The sequence below is a fragment of the Alternaria triticimaculans genome (genome assembly GCF_023758025.1).
Source record: "Alternaria triticimaculans strain BMP 0046 chromosome Unknown scaffold_18, whole genome shotgun sequence".
NCBI classification, from domain to species: Eukaryota; Fungi; Ascomycota; class Dothideomycetes; order Pleosporales; family Pleosporaceae; genus Alternaria; species Alternaria triticimaculans.
In genome coordinates, this window is record NW_026055975.1 from 404,313 (window position 1) to 422,652 (window position 18,340).

Below are 18,340 nucleotides of genomic sequence, written 5' to 3' on the forward strand. Positions count from 1 at the left end.
CCGGCTGTGAAGACAGGGAAAACCGCCCCTAATGCGTTGGTAGTCCAGGTAGAAGGGCCGACCTGCATCCCTAGCCGAACGCGCAGCGACCAGGAGAAAAGTTTAAATTCAGTGGCAAGTTAGCGTCCATAATCCGGCTAGTCTTCCCCCAGCGCACGTCTGCAGCGTCTGCAAGTGGTGTATGCATAGCAACTCGGCCATGGCTCGGCTGACTGCGGCGCTTGACGCGACCTGGCGTGGGCGCGGCGGGCCCAGGTTAGTTCCTTACACTGAGGTCTGGCTTCTCACACACCAGCTAAATTGAGCAACGCGAGCGCGATTCAGATTACTGCACTAGCCCAGGAGCAAGCCTTTCGTCGATTTTCGTAACCTTGCTCATGGTGACGGTGGATCCGCAACTGGCGCGAACCCATGCTAGACCCCGCATCTAACCATCGAGTATCAAACGCTTTATCGCCCGCGACATACTGGTATAGATATAGGGCAGCTCTCTCCGACTCATGTGGATGCTTTTTCTTACCCACTTCCCTCGGCTCGAGGCTATGATATCTTAAGCTTTTCGCATCAAGACCCACACGATTGAACTACGTTGAAATGCGATCACGAACCGGATGGTATGTCGACCTGTCTTTCCACGTCGTCGCCCACTGACGCCTCCCGCAGTCTCACTTGCCGTCAGCGGAAGCTGAAGTGTGATGAGAAGAAGCCCGTGTGCGGACAATGCACCAAGGCCTCAAGAGAATGCATTCCATCCTCAGGCATCGTCTTTCGCCACCAACACAATGCCTCCATGAACGGCGAAGACTCAGGGGACGAGAACTCGCTGAAGGGCTTCTACGCCTACAAAAACACATTCGATGAGGACGCCATCTGGATGGATATCCCCAAGCATGGTAGGTCCTGTCTCACGTAACCCATGTAGCTTGGCTAACGCCTTACCCAGTCACCTTCATCAACACCACCAACCCGTACCTGGATCCTGGGACACCCGACTTTGATACAATGTCGACAGCTTCCATGGAGTCACCTGGCCCATTCGAGGCTCGCTCTTTACCTTCATGGCGCACACACAGCAACTTCCATTCAGTTACCAGCACACCATCGAGCATGGGGCCCGAGATGCCTCCTACCAGCGTTCCTTTCTGTTATACCCCCGACCTAGAAAGCCTACCACCACTGATGCAGTCACCACCCGCATCTGTTGTAGGCACCCCACTCTCGCCTCCTCTATCATTATGCAACCGAAGAATACATCCCGTGATGGAGTTCCCAGCTTCCACAGCGTCGCCGCCTATCGATCCTCGCCTCAACTCACCGTACGACTCCGCCGACCACATGCACCGCTCAGTTTCGATTTCAAGCTCACGGCGATCACCACCTCGTTCGGACGTCAGCATGTCCACTCAAGATGACCACGAAATCGCGTTCCTTCTCCGGTGGTTCTCAGAAGGCCCCGGTTACTGGATGGACCTATTCGACCTTGGCACTTACTTCGCATCTTACGTCCCCGTACAGGCGCGTGACAACCCATTACTCAAGTACGCAGCTGTTGCCTGTGCGGCGAAGGCTCTTGCTCGTGTTCAGGGCCGTAAGCCTGTCATGGGAGGCAGTGTAACGCGTCAAGCTAGGATGGAGCAGTACCCCGAGGCGCCACTGGTCGACTGGAAGCACAAGGCAGCAGTATACTATGATACTGCTGTGTCACTACTGTTGCACGCCCTCAAGATGGACGTTGCCTCCTCTCCCGACGAGTCAGAGTGCGAGCAAAGGCATCAAAACTCCGCCTACGATGGGCCAGCACACAAGCGACGACGGACTTCCAGCAACACTTCATTCGTAGCGAACACCGACGAACTGCTGGCCGCATCTGCTATTCTTTGTGTCTATGAGTTCTTAGACACTTCCGTTTCGGATTGGGCGAAGCACCTGAACGGTGCAAAGTCCCTCCTTGTCCTTTCACAAGAGCATGTTATGCCATTACAACTACCAACACCTACATCATCGATGCCATCCGCAAACTTCAACTTCACATCAAAAGCTCGGCGAGCAACGTTCTGGAACATTGCCAGACAAGACATGCTCGCAGCCTTCATCAACAAGACAAACACAAGGCTAGACACCGATGACTTGACGCTGTGGAGAGAGGCTGGCCTCATGATCGACGAGCGAGGCTACATTATGCCTAGCAACACGACAGCAACCGGCTACCCCGACGAGGAGAAGGTGATGAGGGAAGACCTCATCTGCAACGCCCTGGTCTGGCTCATGGCCAAGCTAGTCAACTTCATGGCTGCGGGAGACGAAGTCTCAAACGAAGCCGGCATGAGTTGGGCTGGCGTTCCTCAGCGGACCCTTCTGGATTACTGGTTTAGTCTCCGCAAGCAGTTCCAGGTGTGGCACGACGGACTACCGGTGACTTTCAAACCTTCTGCCAGGGTGGCACCCGCCCAAACATCCGGACCGATGTTCAACAACGATAATGCCTCCATGTTTGCAGAGGTCTGGTACTCGATTCCCATGTGCGCCTCGACGATGCAGACATACCACATGTCGCAGATTCTCCTCTTCATGAACAAGCCACACGAGTCCACCCAGGGGCGCAGCACCGTCGTCGCACGCATGAACTCGTACCAGTCCGTTCTGGCCATGTGCCAGAAGCACAGCCGCGAAATTGTTGGCATTTCGCTCGCTCGGTCAGATGAAGCGGTCCGGATCCACTCTGTGCAGCCCCTGTTCACTGCGGGTCAGTGCCTCAGCGATGCTCGAGAGCGCCAAGTCGTATTACATCTCCTACGAGACATTGAGTCGGACATTGGTTGGGCGACCGACTACCGCGTGCGCCAGCTATTCGAGCAGTGGCAAGGCGAAGAATCAGAGGGCCTGGTACCATGAGCACTCCACTTGGAGGCATCCAACCAGCCACAAACTTTGTCCCCTGGGCCCTTAGCAAGCCCGCCGCCAGCCTGCTGTCAGCTTCAGCCATGAGTCTAGGTACCTCCCGACAGCTTAGTCTGGGATGCAGAGTACCTGCTACGAGGAGCCACTAGCGTGCGCCTGGCCCTTGTCCATGGTGCGGGAACTATCGGAAGACTAGAGCAACACGAACTGTCATTCCAAGCCGACACATGTTGCCAGGCCCCTTTGAGCGCAGCGCCGATGATCGGACGGTCTGCTGCAATGCGACCGCACGGGCTGCATGCTTCAGATTACTGAAGAGACGTGTGTAGAAAGAAGGTTAGATAGCTAGAAGAAATCAGGATTGCGGTATTAGCCCATTCCAATCTAGATAACACATATACAAAATCACCATAGAAGCTTATCAGGCTCTACACCAATTTACTTGCCCACGTATCTTGTCTGCACGTGTGACCTGCAAACTCGCTCAACCCTACCCTATAGTCACGATGCACCAAACAACATGACAACATGATTTCGAAGCTGAACCCTTTGACCGCTACCGCCTGTGCCGTTCTACCCGGGTAGCTTCATCCGTACCCCATACCCACTTTGCACGCCAGATTCTAGCTCCTCCACTCTCAACTCTACGCACGAAGTTTTCCTTCCAGAAGACAGACTTGTCGTTGTCTAGCAAACGCTGCTACACCGGTCGGTGTTTGACCACGAGCGCAAGTCTCATCTGAACCCCCACTTTTCCGCCTTCGCCGCCAGTGCGGATCCGGTTCGCGACCGGATGGCTACTTACGCGCGAGACACAATCGAGAGCCCTGCATATATTGGCCTGTACTTCTTTGCAATCACGGCGGCCCAATTTGCTCGAGCATGGATTGGCGATGTATGACGCACGCCTGAATACATGCGTGCTATACCTTGGCAATGTCTGAGACACCCATGGTTGTTGTGCTCCAATTTGCTAGCCGGAGCCTTTGCCCGCGGTCCTATGTGGCGGTGCTTCGGCGCAACGAAGATCATTATATCACAGGTCACCTTATCCGTCACCTTGTTAGGCAATCCGTGATGCGGTTGCTGTCACAAGACACGTAATTGTGAGGTTGGTGGCAGGCGTCGCTGATCGCTTCGGACGCGTTCTCTGGTGATATTCTCTCGGCGAATAGAGAAACGTGGTTTAGAGTTTGGTCCCTAGAGGAAACGCCTGGGACGGGAACAGACGAGGTGCGTGCGTGCCTCGTAACGAGTCGGGGCTTTAGCATCAGGGTATCCCTGCTCGGTGCCTTGGCGGGGGGCTTTTGTGGAGGATGCTTGGTAGTCTGATGATGCACAATAACTCCACGCCTTGAATATGCACGCGTTTGCTGGCTGGCGAGCGGGAACTGCCTCCATGACATCACTCTCATGCACCTTGAATCCTTCGCTGTGTAAAGTATGGCCGACGAGCACTGTGGGCGTCCCACGGCGCGTTTACAGCGTGAAGATTATGCATCTTGTACACCGCAACGCTGTGACTACGCTAGCTGGTCGATGTTTGACCTGACCGGACGGTGGCTGCGTCTCCCAGGTCTCCTAATCTTAAAGCTGCAGCTACGGCACCTATGCACATGCAAGCAAGACACCGCTCCCACTATGCACGATGGCGTAGCCATGAAAACCATGGATAAGCGAAGGATAGGATACAAGGGCTTCTCGAAGATTTCCTGCTGCAGGTTAGTGAGGCTTAACGGCGCGTAGTGCACGCTACTGCAGGTTTTCATGCATTTCGTTAGTGCGCGGGCAGGCTGATGGTGTAGGGATCACCGGATTCCCCTTTTGGGGGCCAGCACCTGCGGCTCCGGGGTTTTGCCGTGAGTTGGGCGATGAAACGCAACACGCGTAAAGTAGGTGTGAGATTTGTGGTCTGATTATGACGTATGGATCTACTGCTTTGAGCTTTGAGATGATTGTTTGCGGACCTCTGTACAGCCGAAATAGCCATCGCATCCTAGTCCTGTGATATGTCTCGAATAATCTTGCGTAAACTTCGTTCCAAAGTGTGACAGAAGTTTCAATCCGCTAGTGACCTCTAGCTTGGCCAACGGAACAGTAGGTCAAGACGCTCGCGCAAGGTGTCTCAGTACCCTGTTAGGCCGTATGTGGAAGAATGCACGAGATAGTTTGATGCATGGCAACGTGCATACCTCGTGGTTGGGCTCGAGCTAAGACATTGTCCAAGCAATTGATAGTTGCACTTGCTCCAGAGTACTCACTATGCTTGCTGCCGATCCATCGCCGATACCAGCTTTTGCAATCCCCCACGGCATCTCGATGGCCCATGCAGGCATTTGCCGATAGTCGAATTCAAAATGCAGTCTGGAAACCGAATGGCCTTTGAGAACTAGACACGAGGCTGTGTACGCGGATCAAAGTATGCTGTTGAGCGCCTCGGTTCATGTCGCATCTTGCCTCAGCTCTCGCTTTCACTGACCGCCGCAACGCTGGGCGCTGTCGACAGCGTGCGATACGACGGCCACGGTAGCCGGTCTGAGCTTTACCAGCCACCCCTCCACATCCCGCTTGCCCTGGTGGTGTTGAGAAACACGTTGTCGCGCTAATGGCTACCTGCTTCCGATTTAGCCGACTGCCAATATCCATTACACCTTCGCGGGCAGGCTGAGGTCGTTTCGTATCAACCGTAAGCTGTTATCGCCGACCTTGTTGGCAGAGAGAGCGGCCAACCTCGGTCTGAGTCTGCGACTGGGGTGGCGATGTCATCGCAAATCGGTGATTTGATGAGGGGTGTTGATCTTGGGGTCGCGGTAAGTAAATTGGCGGGTCCCTGAATCCCAGTTAGCTGGTTGGAAAGATCTATCCGACGGAACGATGGAACCGGAGGACCGTGCGTGCGTCAGCCAAAAATGTTTTGTCCTGTTGACATGTGCTTGGAACCGGGCCGGGGTAGGGGAGTGGGTGGAATGTCGCGGGCTCATAGTGTTTTCGCCGTTGTCGCGGAATCAACCGTGGGCATGCATGACATACTCTAGTAAGACCGAACCTTGAGGGGGGCAATCTTCACCCTCGAGGGAAAAACATCCCCTCCCCCGGTATCTGAGACGTGGGATGTGGGTGCAAAGGTAAATCGCGCCGCTTGATACCTGGAAAGTATTGACGAGACGGTCACACGATAACCCTGTCGACGTTGGTGAGATCCATCCATGGATGCGAGGGGTCCCATGACGTCACCGCAAGGAATCCCGCAGCTCCCCACGTGCAGCTTTCAATTTGCAACCCTCGGGCTGCTGTGCAGGCAATTCCTGTCGCCATGATGAAGACGTTGAGCTGGTATAACGGTATATGCCGGTCCCAGGCCGACACCGAAAATATTGCGAGGCGGCAGCGGTCCAGCGGCTGAACGCTGCCGAAGTTCGACGAGCTCGTTCGGCGAAATGGGGATCTTTAAGGTTATTGGAGCTTCGCACCCATGAAGCAAGAGAAGTTTTCAAAGGGTTGAGGTTGAATTTGAAGGCGTTGGATAGTGTCGTGTCCAGTATGTGGTGCCATCCTTCGAGAAGATCTAGGTAGGGCAAGAGCGAGGCGGGCAAGGCTGAGAAGACGTATGCGAATCCGAATCCGAGAATTGCTATACCGAAGCTGAAGAGGAGGCTCTATTCCTACTCCTACACTCAAGTCTGTCGAACATAATTTAGGTACTTCGTAGCAGCTTCTAGCCCCGTACCATCTCTGTCTTTAAGTCCTCTCGCCAAGACTAGGCCTTTAACGTCACTTCGACGTAGGAGTTCTCTGACCCAAAAAAAAAAGCAAGCAAAAGTAGGATGCAGAAGGTTTTGAAGCTCAAGCCGCAAGGACATGCAACAATGCGCATTCCCACGTCCCACTTTCGCTATCAATCTCAAGTCCCCACGAGAATTTCTATCATTTTCGCAATCTCGTACATCAACCCAGTCGCAAAACGTACAACATCACATCACCACATCGTGATAGCCCGCCCATGTACTACCTAAAAAGGCTAGTTGCCGCCTGAGATACCAAGCATTGATCAACACCATACCTTAGATCTAAGCCAACACCGGGTATCGGCAATCTCGCAGCATACACAAAGAAGAAAAGTCGTACGTTTTACGGCTACGCACACCGGCAGAGCTGGAACGGCCCTTCCGCCGCAATCAATCCTTCTTCTTTGGGCCATGTCATCGCTCCACTTGCGCATTGATCGGTGAGGAAAATTGTTGTCGCCACAATACGAAATGGCATAGCGTTATCCCGTATGCTGGGAGAAGGAGAATTGTTGTCTGGATGGGGCTTGGGCCAGGTAGAGAGAGGTGCAGCTGAGGCCATAGGTGGTGGGTCTTCCTCGAATACATCATGTTCCTGAATGCGACATTCGAGACGAATGCGACGTAATGGTCCCACGGGAAGGGCACAGGACCTAGCTCGTCTTTTGCTGTTTTCTAGCCCAGCGCTCTAGCTGCATTCGAGAAGGAATAGAAGATGCGTTAGAAGCTGCGTTAGAGGAGCCACTCGATGGAGCGGAGTCATGATGATGATGCTCCTCCCCCTCACCTGTTCCATGGGAGTACAAGTGACAGTACCAGTATCGCTTTCTTGTGGTCAACGCACAGACACACATGGCATTTAGAGGACACCATCAGAGGAATCGCATAGGCATCGGTGTCTACAGACCGACAATTATTACTGCTATCATACACAAGAGTTGCGGCGCTTGCGGCACGGCATGTACGCCGAACTGTGGACCGGCGGCAAGTGTCCGCCACGGACTCGCCGCTAATCACGCTGTAGTACCCACATAAGGGCCCTGCTCAAACGAGGCCACCTCTGCCATCCCTACTCTGTTATTCTACGGCCACGAGAGAGGCTGGATCCTTCTGTGGGACGCATCTTTAACCTAGATATTGACTCGCAGCGTCTCCAGCTTCGTCGATCATGCCCCCTGCGAGGATCTACGCTTCTTCTGTGGGCATTCTGGCTGCAGGAGGGCGATCAGGGTCTTGCGGTATCGTGGCGCTAACGATGTCCACATTGGAGTGACCCTGCTCTTGGAGCTTGTTATCAGCTGATGTAGACGTGTTCAGCTCCGTGACGAGGTCTTCACGCTCCGCGGGTGGCTGTTGCAGAGATGTTCCTGTCGCGATAGCCTTCTCTGCAGCAGTAGGCGTGTTTTGAGTTGACACTCCAGGGTCTTCGCGCACAGCATCCTCCTTTCGCACTGGAACTTTCTCAGAATTGGGGCGAGCATCTGAGAGATGGTCTAGGTCTCGCGTACTTGCGATGCCGGTATCCTCAAGGTTACCTGAGGTTGGTCGCAGAATCCGAGACCCAGACGACGCCTCAGGTATCTCAATTTCCGGTTTATCGTGATCTGTGCATAAGGCATTCTTCCTTGGCTCGAGTTGCGATTGGTCATATCCAGATGCGACTGTTGGTTGAGACTCCACACTACTGGTGTTTGGCTGAGCTGCAATACTCTGGCACATTGCCTCGCTAGTCACTTGCATATCCTTGTGGGGCTCCTCGTGGGGTGTGGCTGGCTCTCGTACTTGATCGGCGCTCAGTGCCGCTGTGGTTTCTGTTCTGGGAACAGCGTCGTGTCTTCGCTCCAGACCGTCGTCTCCAGATGCGATGATCTCCACCCGACCTAGATCTCCGTCCGAATGATGATCATTTCCATGTGCTGTTGTTGTGGTATTCGAGACGAGGGTAGAGTCACACGCAGTCTCTGGGTTATCATCCACTGCACCGACAAGCGATGGTTGTTTCCCTTTTCGCAAGGTGCCCCGGCCCCGTCTACTTGTCGTGCCCCGAGCTTGCACTGATTCTGCGCTTGTTCCCTTAGCTCTTCGTGCAAGTCTTGCTGCACGAGCATCTTGAGGAGCATCGTCATCCTGCCTCACCTCTACTTCTGCATCGGCCTCCGGTGTATCAGCTTTCGGTTTCCCTGCAGTTGCGAGTTTCCGCAGCTGCGCCCAAGTCTTTGCTTTTTCGCTCTGCTTTGCAAGCTCTTCCTCGCTCAGCTCAACCCATTTGGCGCCAACTTTCTTCATACCGGTGAACTTCAGGAAGGTCAGACCCGATCCACTAGTGTCCATGTACTCGGAACCCTCAGGCGGCGCATTTCTCCCTCGCGCATACGTTTCGCTCGGTCGGTGATACTGCTCACTGGTCCTGTAATTCTCATGGAACTCGACTGAATCGGAAAATTTGAGCCGCTTGCGTGATATCGAAGCAGATGAGCTGTGCGATCGTTTAGGCGATGGCCTGAGAGACAGCGATATGCCTTGCTGTCCATGTGGTGCTGTATCGGATGATTCTCCAGACCGCTGTGTAGTAGGCGAGTAAGATCTTCGACGCTTGGGACCAGCTATATCTTGTTTGTCGTCGTTGATAAAGTCGCCTCCTCCATGGTCCTTGTTCTCCGGGTGTTCATTCTGCGCGTCTCTTGCTGGTCCAGGCGCTTCGACGGTCATCAACCAGTTGTCGAACTCCATATGAGCCCTCTTGTGGTTGTCTCGCGCGAATGATTTACTGATTGAGTCGCGCTTGTTTTCGAGTACAGCCCATTCAGTATCGGCTTCTCTAATCGCGTCATACAGAGAGTCAAATCGCTGACATGTGCTGCATCCTGCATGGGAGGCATCCGGCGAGGTCGTAGGTACAAGCCCAGTGGCTGATACCACAGCGAGAACTCTAGCGCACGATTTGCACTTTACAGAGTCGTATTTGGTGGCCATCCGGGTGGTATTTAGTTGCGAAGGTGTTGAGTCGCTGGAGTAAGCGCGTTCGATGGACAAGGTGTGGACGTGAAGTTCGCGAAATTTTGATGAGTAATGAATGCGTGCACAGTTGTATTTGACTCATATGTGTGGAAGCGCACTGATTGTAGTCGTAGTGGGGTGAGTAAACAGAGGGTGATGGAGACAAAGACGCGACTGTGGAGATGTCACGTCTGCAACGAGCGCGCGTCGCCCTTTGACGCTTCTGCAAACAAGTGTTGTATTATGTGAGAGCGACAATCGCAAGAGACGCATTGAAAGAAAAGCAATAGGATTGAAGTCGTAAGACTTTGTTGTCCGAGCAGCAACCACATCGTTGTTGCCTCGCTATCGATAATCCCTGTCGGCAGTCCCCTTTTTGCACGTCCACAAACAGCAATTGCGATGCTTCATCTTCACTTCGCTCCACACCGCCGGCCACCAACCTTTGGATTTTGTCGCGCACATGCGTCGTCTCAGCATCTCATATAGTCTTCGAGCTGCGACAGTATGCAGAGCTCAGTCCGTTGTGATGAAGCGCCCGACAAGCTCCGCCATCCACCGGCGACAATTACGTCATCAGAGGCATTCGCAATCCCAACGTGCATACAGTCTATCTAACTAAGAGCGCGCTAAAACATAGCATGCGCTAACGTAAATAGGTAATTTTTAAAATATAGTATACTAGCGTTATACTACTTAAGAAAATTAGCGTACTTAGTAATAAAATTTTAATTTAAATAATTTTTAGATTTATTTTAAATTAATTTAAACTAAATTATACTTATATTATAATATAGAGCCTTTTTTGCCTATATTTAATACTAAGCTTAAATTTCTTAACTTTAATATATTAAACCTAGATATCTATAAAAAATTTAACTTATATTTATCTAGCTTTAGTAAGAGTAATAATAGTAGTATTAAAAACTAAGTTAAAGTATATAGTTAAATTAATTTTAGAATAATTCTAAACTTATTTAAACTAAAATATAGTTTAACTTACTTTTAAAAATAGTAGCGCGCCTTTTTTAAAAGCTAGAGTTATTAAGTATACTATATATTTACTCTAATACTTTAGTATAGACTCTAAAGGCTATACTTATATTATTTAAGTTTTAAAAGTAAATAAGTAATATTTTTTAGTTAAAAGAGTATTATAAAATACTAAAAGTATAAGTAGCTTATATAGACTATTTCTAGATTAATTTAAAACTAATTTAGTATAAGTAGTTTTAATACTATAAAGCTAGTAAAGTAGAAAAAAAAAAGACTTTTAGCTTTTTCTTAAATTTAACTACCTTAAGATAAGTTTTTAAGTACTCTAGTATTAAGATATATAAATATATTTAGAATTAATTATAAAATTTTATCTACTTATAAGTAAATAAAAGCTTATATAAGATACTTAGATAGATAAAGATATTTATAGACTAAATTAAGTAGAATAGAAAAAAAAAAAGGCTAAAAGCTACTTTAATAAGCTTTAGCGTTAGTTTAAAGATAGTATTTATACTAATAAAAAGAGTTTTTATAGTTTAAAGTTATTTTAAGTAGAATTAATAGTATATATAGTTAAACTATTTTAGAAATAATTCTTAACTAATTTTAGTAAGTAATACAGCTTATTTCTTAGTTTATTACCTATAGTAATTACGCTTTAGGTAATATAAGATACTATATCTAGAGAGTACTACTAGAAATTAATATTATCTATCTATAAGCTCTTTTATATAGTAGAGTAGAAAGCTTTTATAAAAACTATAATATAGTTAAGCTTTAGATCTTACGTTTAAAAGACTATAGTAAGTTCTTAAAAAATATTTTTAGATTAATTCTAAACTATTTTAAGTACTAACTATACTTAGAGTTAAGATAAACTTATTTTATAAGACTATAATATAGTAATTAATATTATTATCTCTCTATATTTTAAGTAGATTTTATACTTTATAGTAGTTTTAACTAGTATATACTAGTATATACTTTCTCTACCTTAGTAGCTAGATATAGAATTAGTTAAAAATATAGTTTATATATTCTAATTAATATTAATACTAAATACTATAAGATATAAGCTATTTTATAAATATTAATTCTAAATTATTTCTAAACTATTTTAGCTACTTTTTTATAGTTTAACTAGTTTATCTTCTACTTAAAGTAGTATAAAGTTTTATTAATTAAAAAACTCTATACTACTTAGGTAAATAAAAACTATCTTATAAGAATAGCTACTACTTAAAAATTAATTATATTTTCTTTAGGCGCTAGCCTAAAGAGAGTTTTTTTTAAGAAAAAAGTAAATTATTCTAACTCTACTACTATAAGCGCTATTTAAATTATTTTCTAAACGTTTCTAAATTAATCTATATAAATATATATTTACTAAATCTTACTAGCTAGTAGAGGCTATATTATTATTTAAGTATAGAATAAGTAAGCTAAACTACTTATAAAATAAGAGACTTTCTAAGTAGATATATCTTTTAAGCGCTACTATAATAGTTAGAGAGAAATTCTTTTTACTACTATACTAAAAAGCTATAAAAAAAGTATATAAATTACTTCTAAATTAATCTATAGCTAATCTACGTAGTTATTATATTTAGGCGCTTTACTACTAACGCTAAGTTCTCTAAGATATACTAAAAGGTATTTACTATCTTTTTCTAGACTATTAAGAAGTATTTAGATTAGCTAGTATAATAGTAGTATCTCTATATACGTAGTTTCTATAGTATTACTATTAATATAAATACTAAGTAGATAGCTAGTAAGTTAAATTAATTTATAATTAATTTACGCTTATTTTAGCTTAGAATTTAGAAAGTACCTTACTAGCCTTAACTAGCTTAATAAAGACTAGAAGTACTACCTTAGCTACTATATAAGATTTTATATTATTTACTTTCTTTGCACTATTAATAAGGCTTATTCTAGTATACTATATATTAAAAATTCTTTATAAAGTAAAATAAAAGTGCTACTTACTATAGTAAGCTAGGCTAAGTATTTTAAGTTATATAATCTACTTATTAGTAAGTAGTCTAAATTAATTCTAGAATATTTTTAAACTATTCTAAGAAAATACTCTAATACTTATAACTAAAGAATAAGTAAAAAATAAGAAGAACTCTATTATTACTATAAAATTAAATATATACTATAGTAGTATATCTAAAGCTATCTAAGATATACTAGAATTCTATATAAATGCTATAGAATAAGTATATATAAAGAGCTATTATACTAGCCTAAGATATAAGCTTCTAGTTAGTATTAGACTATATATTAAATTAGTTCTAAATTATTTTATAACTAATTTTACTTAGCGCTATATAGATAGACTTATAGAATATATAAAAATATAAGATTTATAAAAAGTATAGTGTTAGGCATAAATTAAGGTAAAAATTAAGTTTAAGTAGCTACTTTTATAATAATATAAAGTAAGAAAAGAGTAAGTATTTAGTTATTTATATATAGATTAATTCTAAACTATTTAGAGTATAAGAAATAAGAGAAAAAAAATAAAAAGAAAAATAATATTCTTAAATTACTTAAATTACCTAGGCTATTAAGATAGTAACTTTACTAGCGCCTAAGCTTCTAGCTAGCAGCGCAGCGCTTACGTATATAGATATTCTAGTTATTATCTTTAGCTTTATTCTCTTTTAGAGCTAATTTATTACTAGCTTTATAAGTATAACTATTTCTAGATTAATCTAGAACTAATCTACGTAGAAAACGCTCTAACTTAGATATAAACTTAGAAGAAAAGAAGTATAAGCTTAAAAGAAAGTATAAAAAAGTAAAACTTTAATAAGAAAGAAAGTTACTTTAAATCTAAACTAAGAAAGCTAAGTTAGAGCTCTAAGAAAAAGAGCTATAAGTTTACTTTTAGCATAAATTAATCTAGAACTAGTTAAGAGGTAACTAGACTAGTTTTAGAATAGTTAGTATAATTAAAGAGTTTTTAGCGCTAAATAAAATCTACTAAAATCTATCTTACTCTCTAATTCTATCTTTTTTATATTAAATATAGTAAGTAAAGTTCTTTCTAATAAGATTTATCTCTATCTAACTAATTCTAAATTAATTACTAACTATTTTAGCCTACGTATACCTAATATACTACTCTTACTATACTTTTATATAGCTCTATAAAGTTTAACTTTAAGAACTTTAAGAAAAGATATATTATTTTTTATAAAGAACTTTTTTATTATATAAAGTATAATAAAAGCTTCTTAAGTCTTTATAGTATAAGTCTAATAGTTACTTAGAACTTTTTATAAATTAATTTTAAACTAATTCTAGTAGCGCTATAAAAAAAAATTAAACCTTATTAAATATATTTATAAAACTTACCTCTAGTACTTTATTACGCTAAATTCTACTAGTGTAATATCTCTATAAATATACTATACTACTTATTACTTTTTTTTAAAAGGTAATAAAGCGCTATAATAACTCTAAAGTAGTAGAAAAGAATACTATTACTAAGAAGTAGATTTAAAATAAACTTTAAAATTATTTTCTAATTAATCTAGAGCTAATTTAACTTACTACTTAACTAGCTACTTTCTCTACTAAACTCTTATTAGAGGTACTATGCTTTGCATTCTTAAATAAGTAAAAAAAATAAAAAAAAAGTAAAATTAATTTCTAATTAGTTTACTACCTACTACTTAAAAATAATAAGTCTTTACTATATAAATTTTACTAAAGCAGAAGATTTAAATATAAGCTTCTTTTTACTATTTAAACTTTAATTAATATATATTTTACTTACTAAAATATAGCTTATTACCTTTATTAATAGTATTATAATATCTTTACTTTTTAAAACTTATAAAGAATATAATAAAAGTTATAGTTTTATTAAATTTATTTTATATATCTATTTATTTTTAAATTATTTCTTAATTATTCTATAAATAATTCTACTATAGTTTTAATTCTTATTACTATTAGACTTAAAAAGAGTAGCTAGGCTCTTAGACTTAGAGGTTTCTCTAAAAAAGTTATAGAAGAACTACTAAGAAGTATATATAGTAAACTTATTATAGAAGAAAGTATAGTTTAAATTTTATTAGAATTAATTAAGAAATATTTAAGAAATAATTTAAATAAAGCTTACTCTTTAGGTTTTTAGCGTTAAAGCCTTCTACATTATACTCTTAGTAAGAGAGGTTAAATTTATTATTTAGGTTAAAGAAATACTTTTAGATATAATCTATTATAAAGTTATAATTAAGCTATATTAGTTAGAAATAATCTAGAAACGTTTAAGAAATAATTTACTTAAGTTTAATCTTTATTAAGCTAAATAGTATTTTAAGAAGAGCTATTATTCTTCTTTTCTTCTTTCTCTTAGCTAGAAATAGCGCTCTTATCTTCTTATTTCTACTTTTTTTTTTTTTTTTTATCTTTTTCTTCTTCTTTTTCTTTATCTAAATTATTTAATAATTAATTTAAATCTTTTTTAGTAATAAAGAAAGAAAGATTAGTAATTATATTATAGTTAGCTATAATATTTATATAGAAAACTAAGTAGAATTAATTTAGAAATAATTAAAAAATAATTTAAACTTACTTAATTTAAGCTAAATTAGCTAGTTAAGAAGTATACTAATCTACCTAGCTATAGCTATAATTAATTTATAGATAGTAAGTAAGTAGTTTTTAAGAGAAGTGTAGCTAGTAAACTTTCTTTAAAAGAATAGTTAGAATTATTTAGAAAATAATTAAGAAATAATTTATATACTATAAAGACTACTACTAATATTAATTATATAGTATAGCTAACTTATATAGATAATAAACTAACTTTATATATTTATAGTAAAGACTAGTTAACTAAATAGTAGCTAGTTAAGCTATAGAAATTACTTAAACGTAGGCTAAAATTTATTAAAATTAATTAATAAATAATTCTAGAACGTTTTATATATTACTATAAAGTATACTTATAATTTAGTAGACTATAATTTAGCGTAGTAGATAGCGTAAGATTTAGTAGCTTAGTTAGTAGTATAGGTAGTATAGTAGAGTAGTATTATTATTATTTTAAAAGAATTATTCTAAAAATAATTTCTAACTAATCTACTAAGGTACTAACTTAGCGTATATATAAGCTACGCATAGACGCCTTAGCGCTCTAGCGCTCTAGCGCTCTAGTACTCTAGTCTTTTAGCACTCTAGTAAACTCTAGAGCTAACTAATCTATAAATATTTTAAAATTAATATATACTAATATCTTACTAGCTATTCTATCTATTAAGGTTCTACTAAATATACTTATTATATTTTATTAAATTAGTATATAATAATATCTAGAGTTATTTTAACTAATATACTATTAAGTATTAGTCTAAGTTAGATATATAGTTATAATATAGTTATATTATAATTACTTATAACTAGACTTTAAGCTATATAAAATAGTAAAATCTTTACTAAAGTCTACTTTAGTACTATATATAAACTAATAGTTAGAATTACTAAATAAAAATATAAACCTAGCTACTTATATACTAATATCTAGCTTATAGTAATAAAATTAAATCTTTAATAATAAGTAAAGTAGTTCTACTTATAGTTTTAATTCTAATTTAGATATATAATATAGAATAGAAAAAGATTTATATAAGTAAATACTTATTATATTTATACTAAATAAAATTATAAAGTATTAAATCTAAAACTAGTAGAATATAATAGTAAAGTAGATATTAATAAGTAATTAAAGTAGTATTCTTTTTTAAGAAAGTATAAGATCTAAAGTTTAATAAAGCTTAGTAGATCTTACTAGAGCTTATAATATAGAATATATTCTTAAAGTACTCTTAGAAAGTACTATATATAACTTACTAGTATAGATTAAAATAAAATTTTATATACTTTACTACTTAAGAAAGCTTTTTAAGAAAGATTATAATATAATAATTTATTTTCTATTTATTTCTATTATTCTAGATATAGTATTAATATATATAAAACTTTTATAATAGCTAAGATAATATATAGTAATAGTCTAAGAGTATATAGAATATATACTTTTTTATCTCTTTTTCTTTATAGAATCTAAGTTTATAGAGCTTAGAAGTCTTAAACTCTATAGTTTATATAAGAATATAGTCTTAGACTACTAGACTAATATAACCTAAAAAGGTAAGAATAACTAAGATAGTATTCTTAGTCTAAGATAATATATATATAGATAGTAAGTACTTAATTATTAGTATATTAAGAATATACTTCTTTAGAACTTTAGTAATATATAAACTTCTAGCTACTAAATAACTAATAATATTAAGATCTAGCTTATAAAAGAGCTACTCTATAAGCTAGTACTATCTAGTACTAGTTTTTATTAGCTTTCTTTTTCTTTTTTATATAAATCTAGCTAAACTTTTTTATTCTTAGATTCTATTATAAGAGTCTTATAAAGTTTAGATAATTAAAATATATAGAAGTAATAAAAAATATTTTTAATTTACTTATAGTTATTTTAGAACCTTATAAAAATATTATTTAGATAGTATAGCTTTAAGTATTAGCTCTAAACTACTATTAGTATTTTTAAAATATCTTTAGAGTTCTAAATATTATAGAAATTTTAAAAGTATAAATAGTATACTTCTTCTAAATTCTTAGTATATATATTCTAACTATTAGTTTTTAGAATATATTACTATAATAGTTTAAAGCTTATATATATATATTATTATTCTATAGTTTTTTTAAAGATTAATTTTAAATTCTATTATAAAGTACTTTAGTATTAAAATAGCTTTTTAGCTAGTCTAAGAGATTTAAAAGCTTTAACTACTTTAGAAATAATAGTACTAAAACTTTAAGTTTTAGTTTATTTACTTTTAAAGTACTATAATCTTTAGTTTTATATTCTTTAGTATATTAGTACTAAACTTTTTTCTTTTAAAACTTAATTATAAGCTATAGAATTATTAGTTTACTAATAAAATAGTATAATTATAAATAAATCTTAATAAAGTATAATATACTTATAAGTTTTTAACTATTACTTAAATCTTTTAATAGTAGTAGCTAAGTAAAGTTTATAAACTTAAATAAAAAATACTTTATAATTAACTATATTTTACTTAGTATATTCTACTAAGTAAGATATAGTATATTATTCTTATTAATAATATAATAATAGTACTTATTTGTAAAGTATATAGTAAAGAGAGAGTTATATAATATTTATTTATTTTATTTCTAATATATATCTTTTTATACTAAATTAATTCTAAACTATTTTAGAAATAATTTACTTAGAAATAGTACCTAACTACTTACTAGAACTACTACTCTTAGAGAGAGTAAGTATACGCTTAGAAAGAAAGTCTAAAAAGAACTAGTAAGATTTATACTTATTTTCTTTATTCTAAAAGAAAGTATAGTCTAAATTTATTAGAAATAATCTTAAATTATTCTAGAAATAATCTAAATAAAACTTACTATAAATAAAGTTTATATCTAAGCTATTAATGTTATACGTTTAGTAAGAGAAGTTATCTTTAGCCTAATTATTATAATAGTTTTTAACTATATTAGTTATAGTAGTAAAGTTAAGCTATAAAAGTTAGAAATAATTTAGAAATATTTAAGAAATAATTTACCTATTTTCT

General features: G+C 38.5%; 2 protein-coding genes across 2 annotated transcripts; one reads left to right on the forward strand and one right to left on the reverse strand.

The window, feature by feature from the left end:
- Nucleotides 1-594: 594 nt before the first annotated feature.
- AMTR1 (Transcription activator amtr1) lies at nucleotides 595-2,892 on the forward strand (the record flags this gene model as incomplete). Its single annotated transcript, XM_049369693.1, has 3 exons — nucleotides 595-614; nucleotides 664-893; nucleotides 944-2,892. The coding sequence occupies 3 exons, from the start codon at nucleotides 595-597 to the stop codon at nucleotides 2,890-2,892; spliced, it is 2,199 nt and encodes a 732-aa protein (XP_049218654.1).
- A 4,976-nt stretch (nucleotides 2,893-7,868) lies between these two features.
- J4E78_009100 (uncharacterized protein) lies at nucleotides 7,869-9,656 on the reverse strand (the record flags this gene model as incomplete). Its single annotated transcript, XM_049369694.1, has 1 exon — nucleotides 7,869-9,656. One exon carries the CDS (start codon nucleotides 9,654-9,656, stop codon nucleotides 7,869-7,871), a length of 1,788 nt encoding a protein of 595 aa, XP_049218655.1.
- Nucleotides 9,657-18,340: the final 8,684 nt, after the last annotated feature.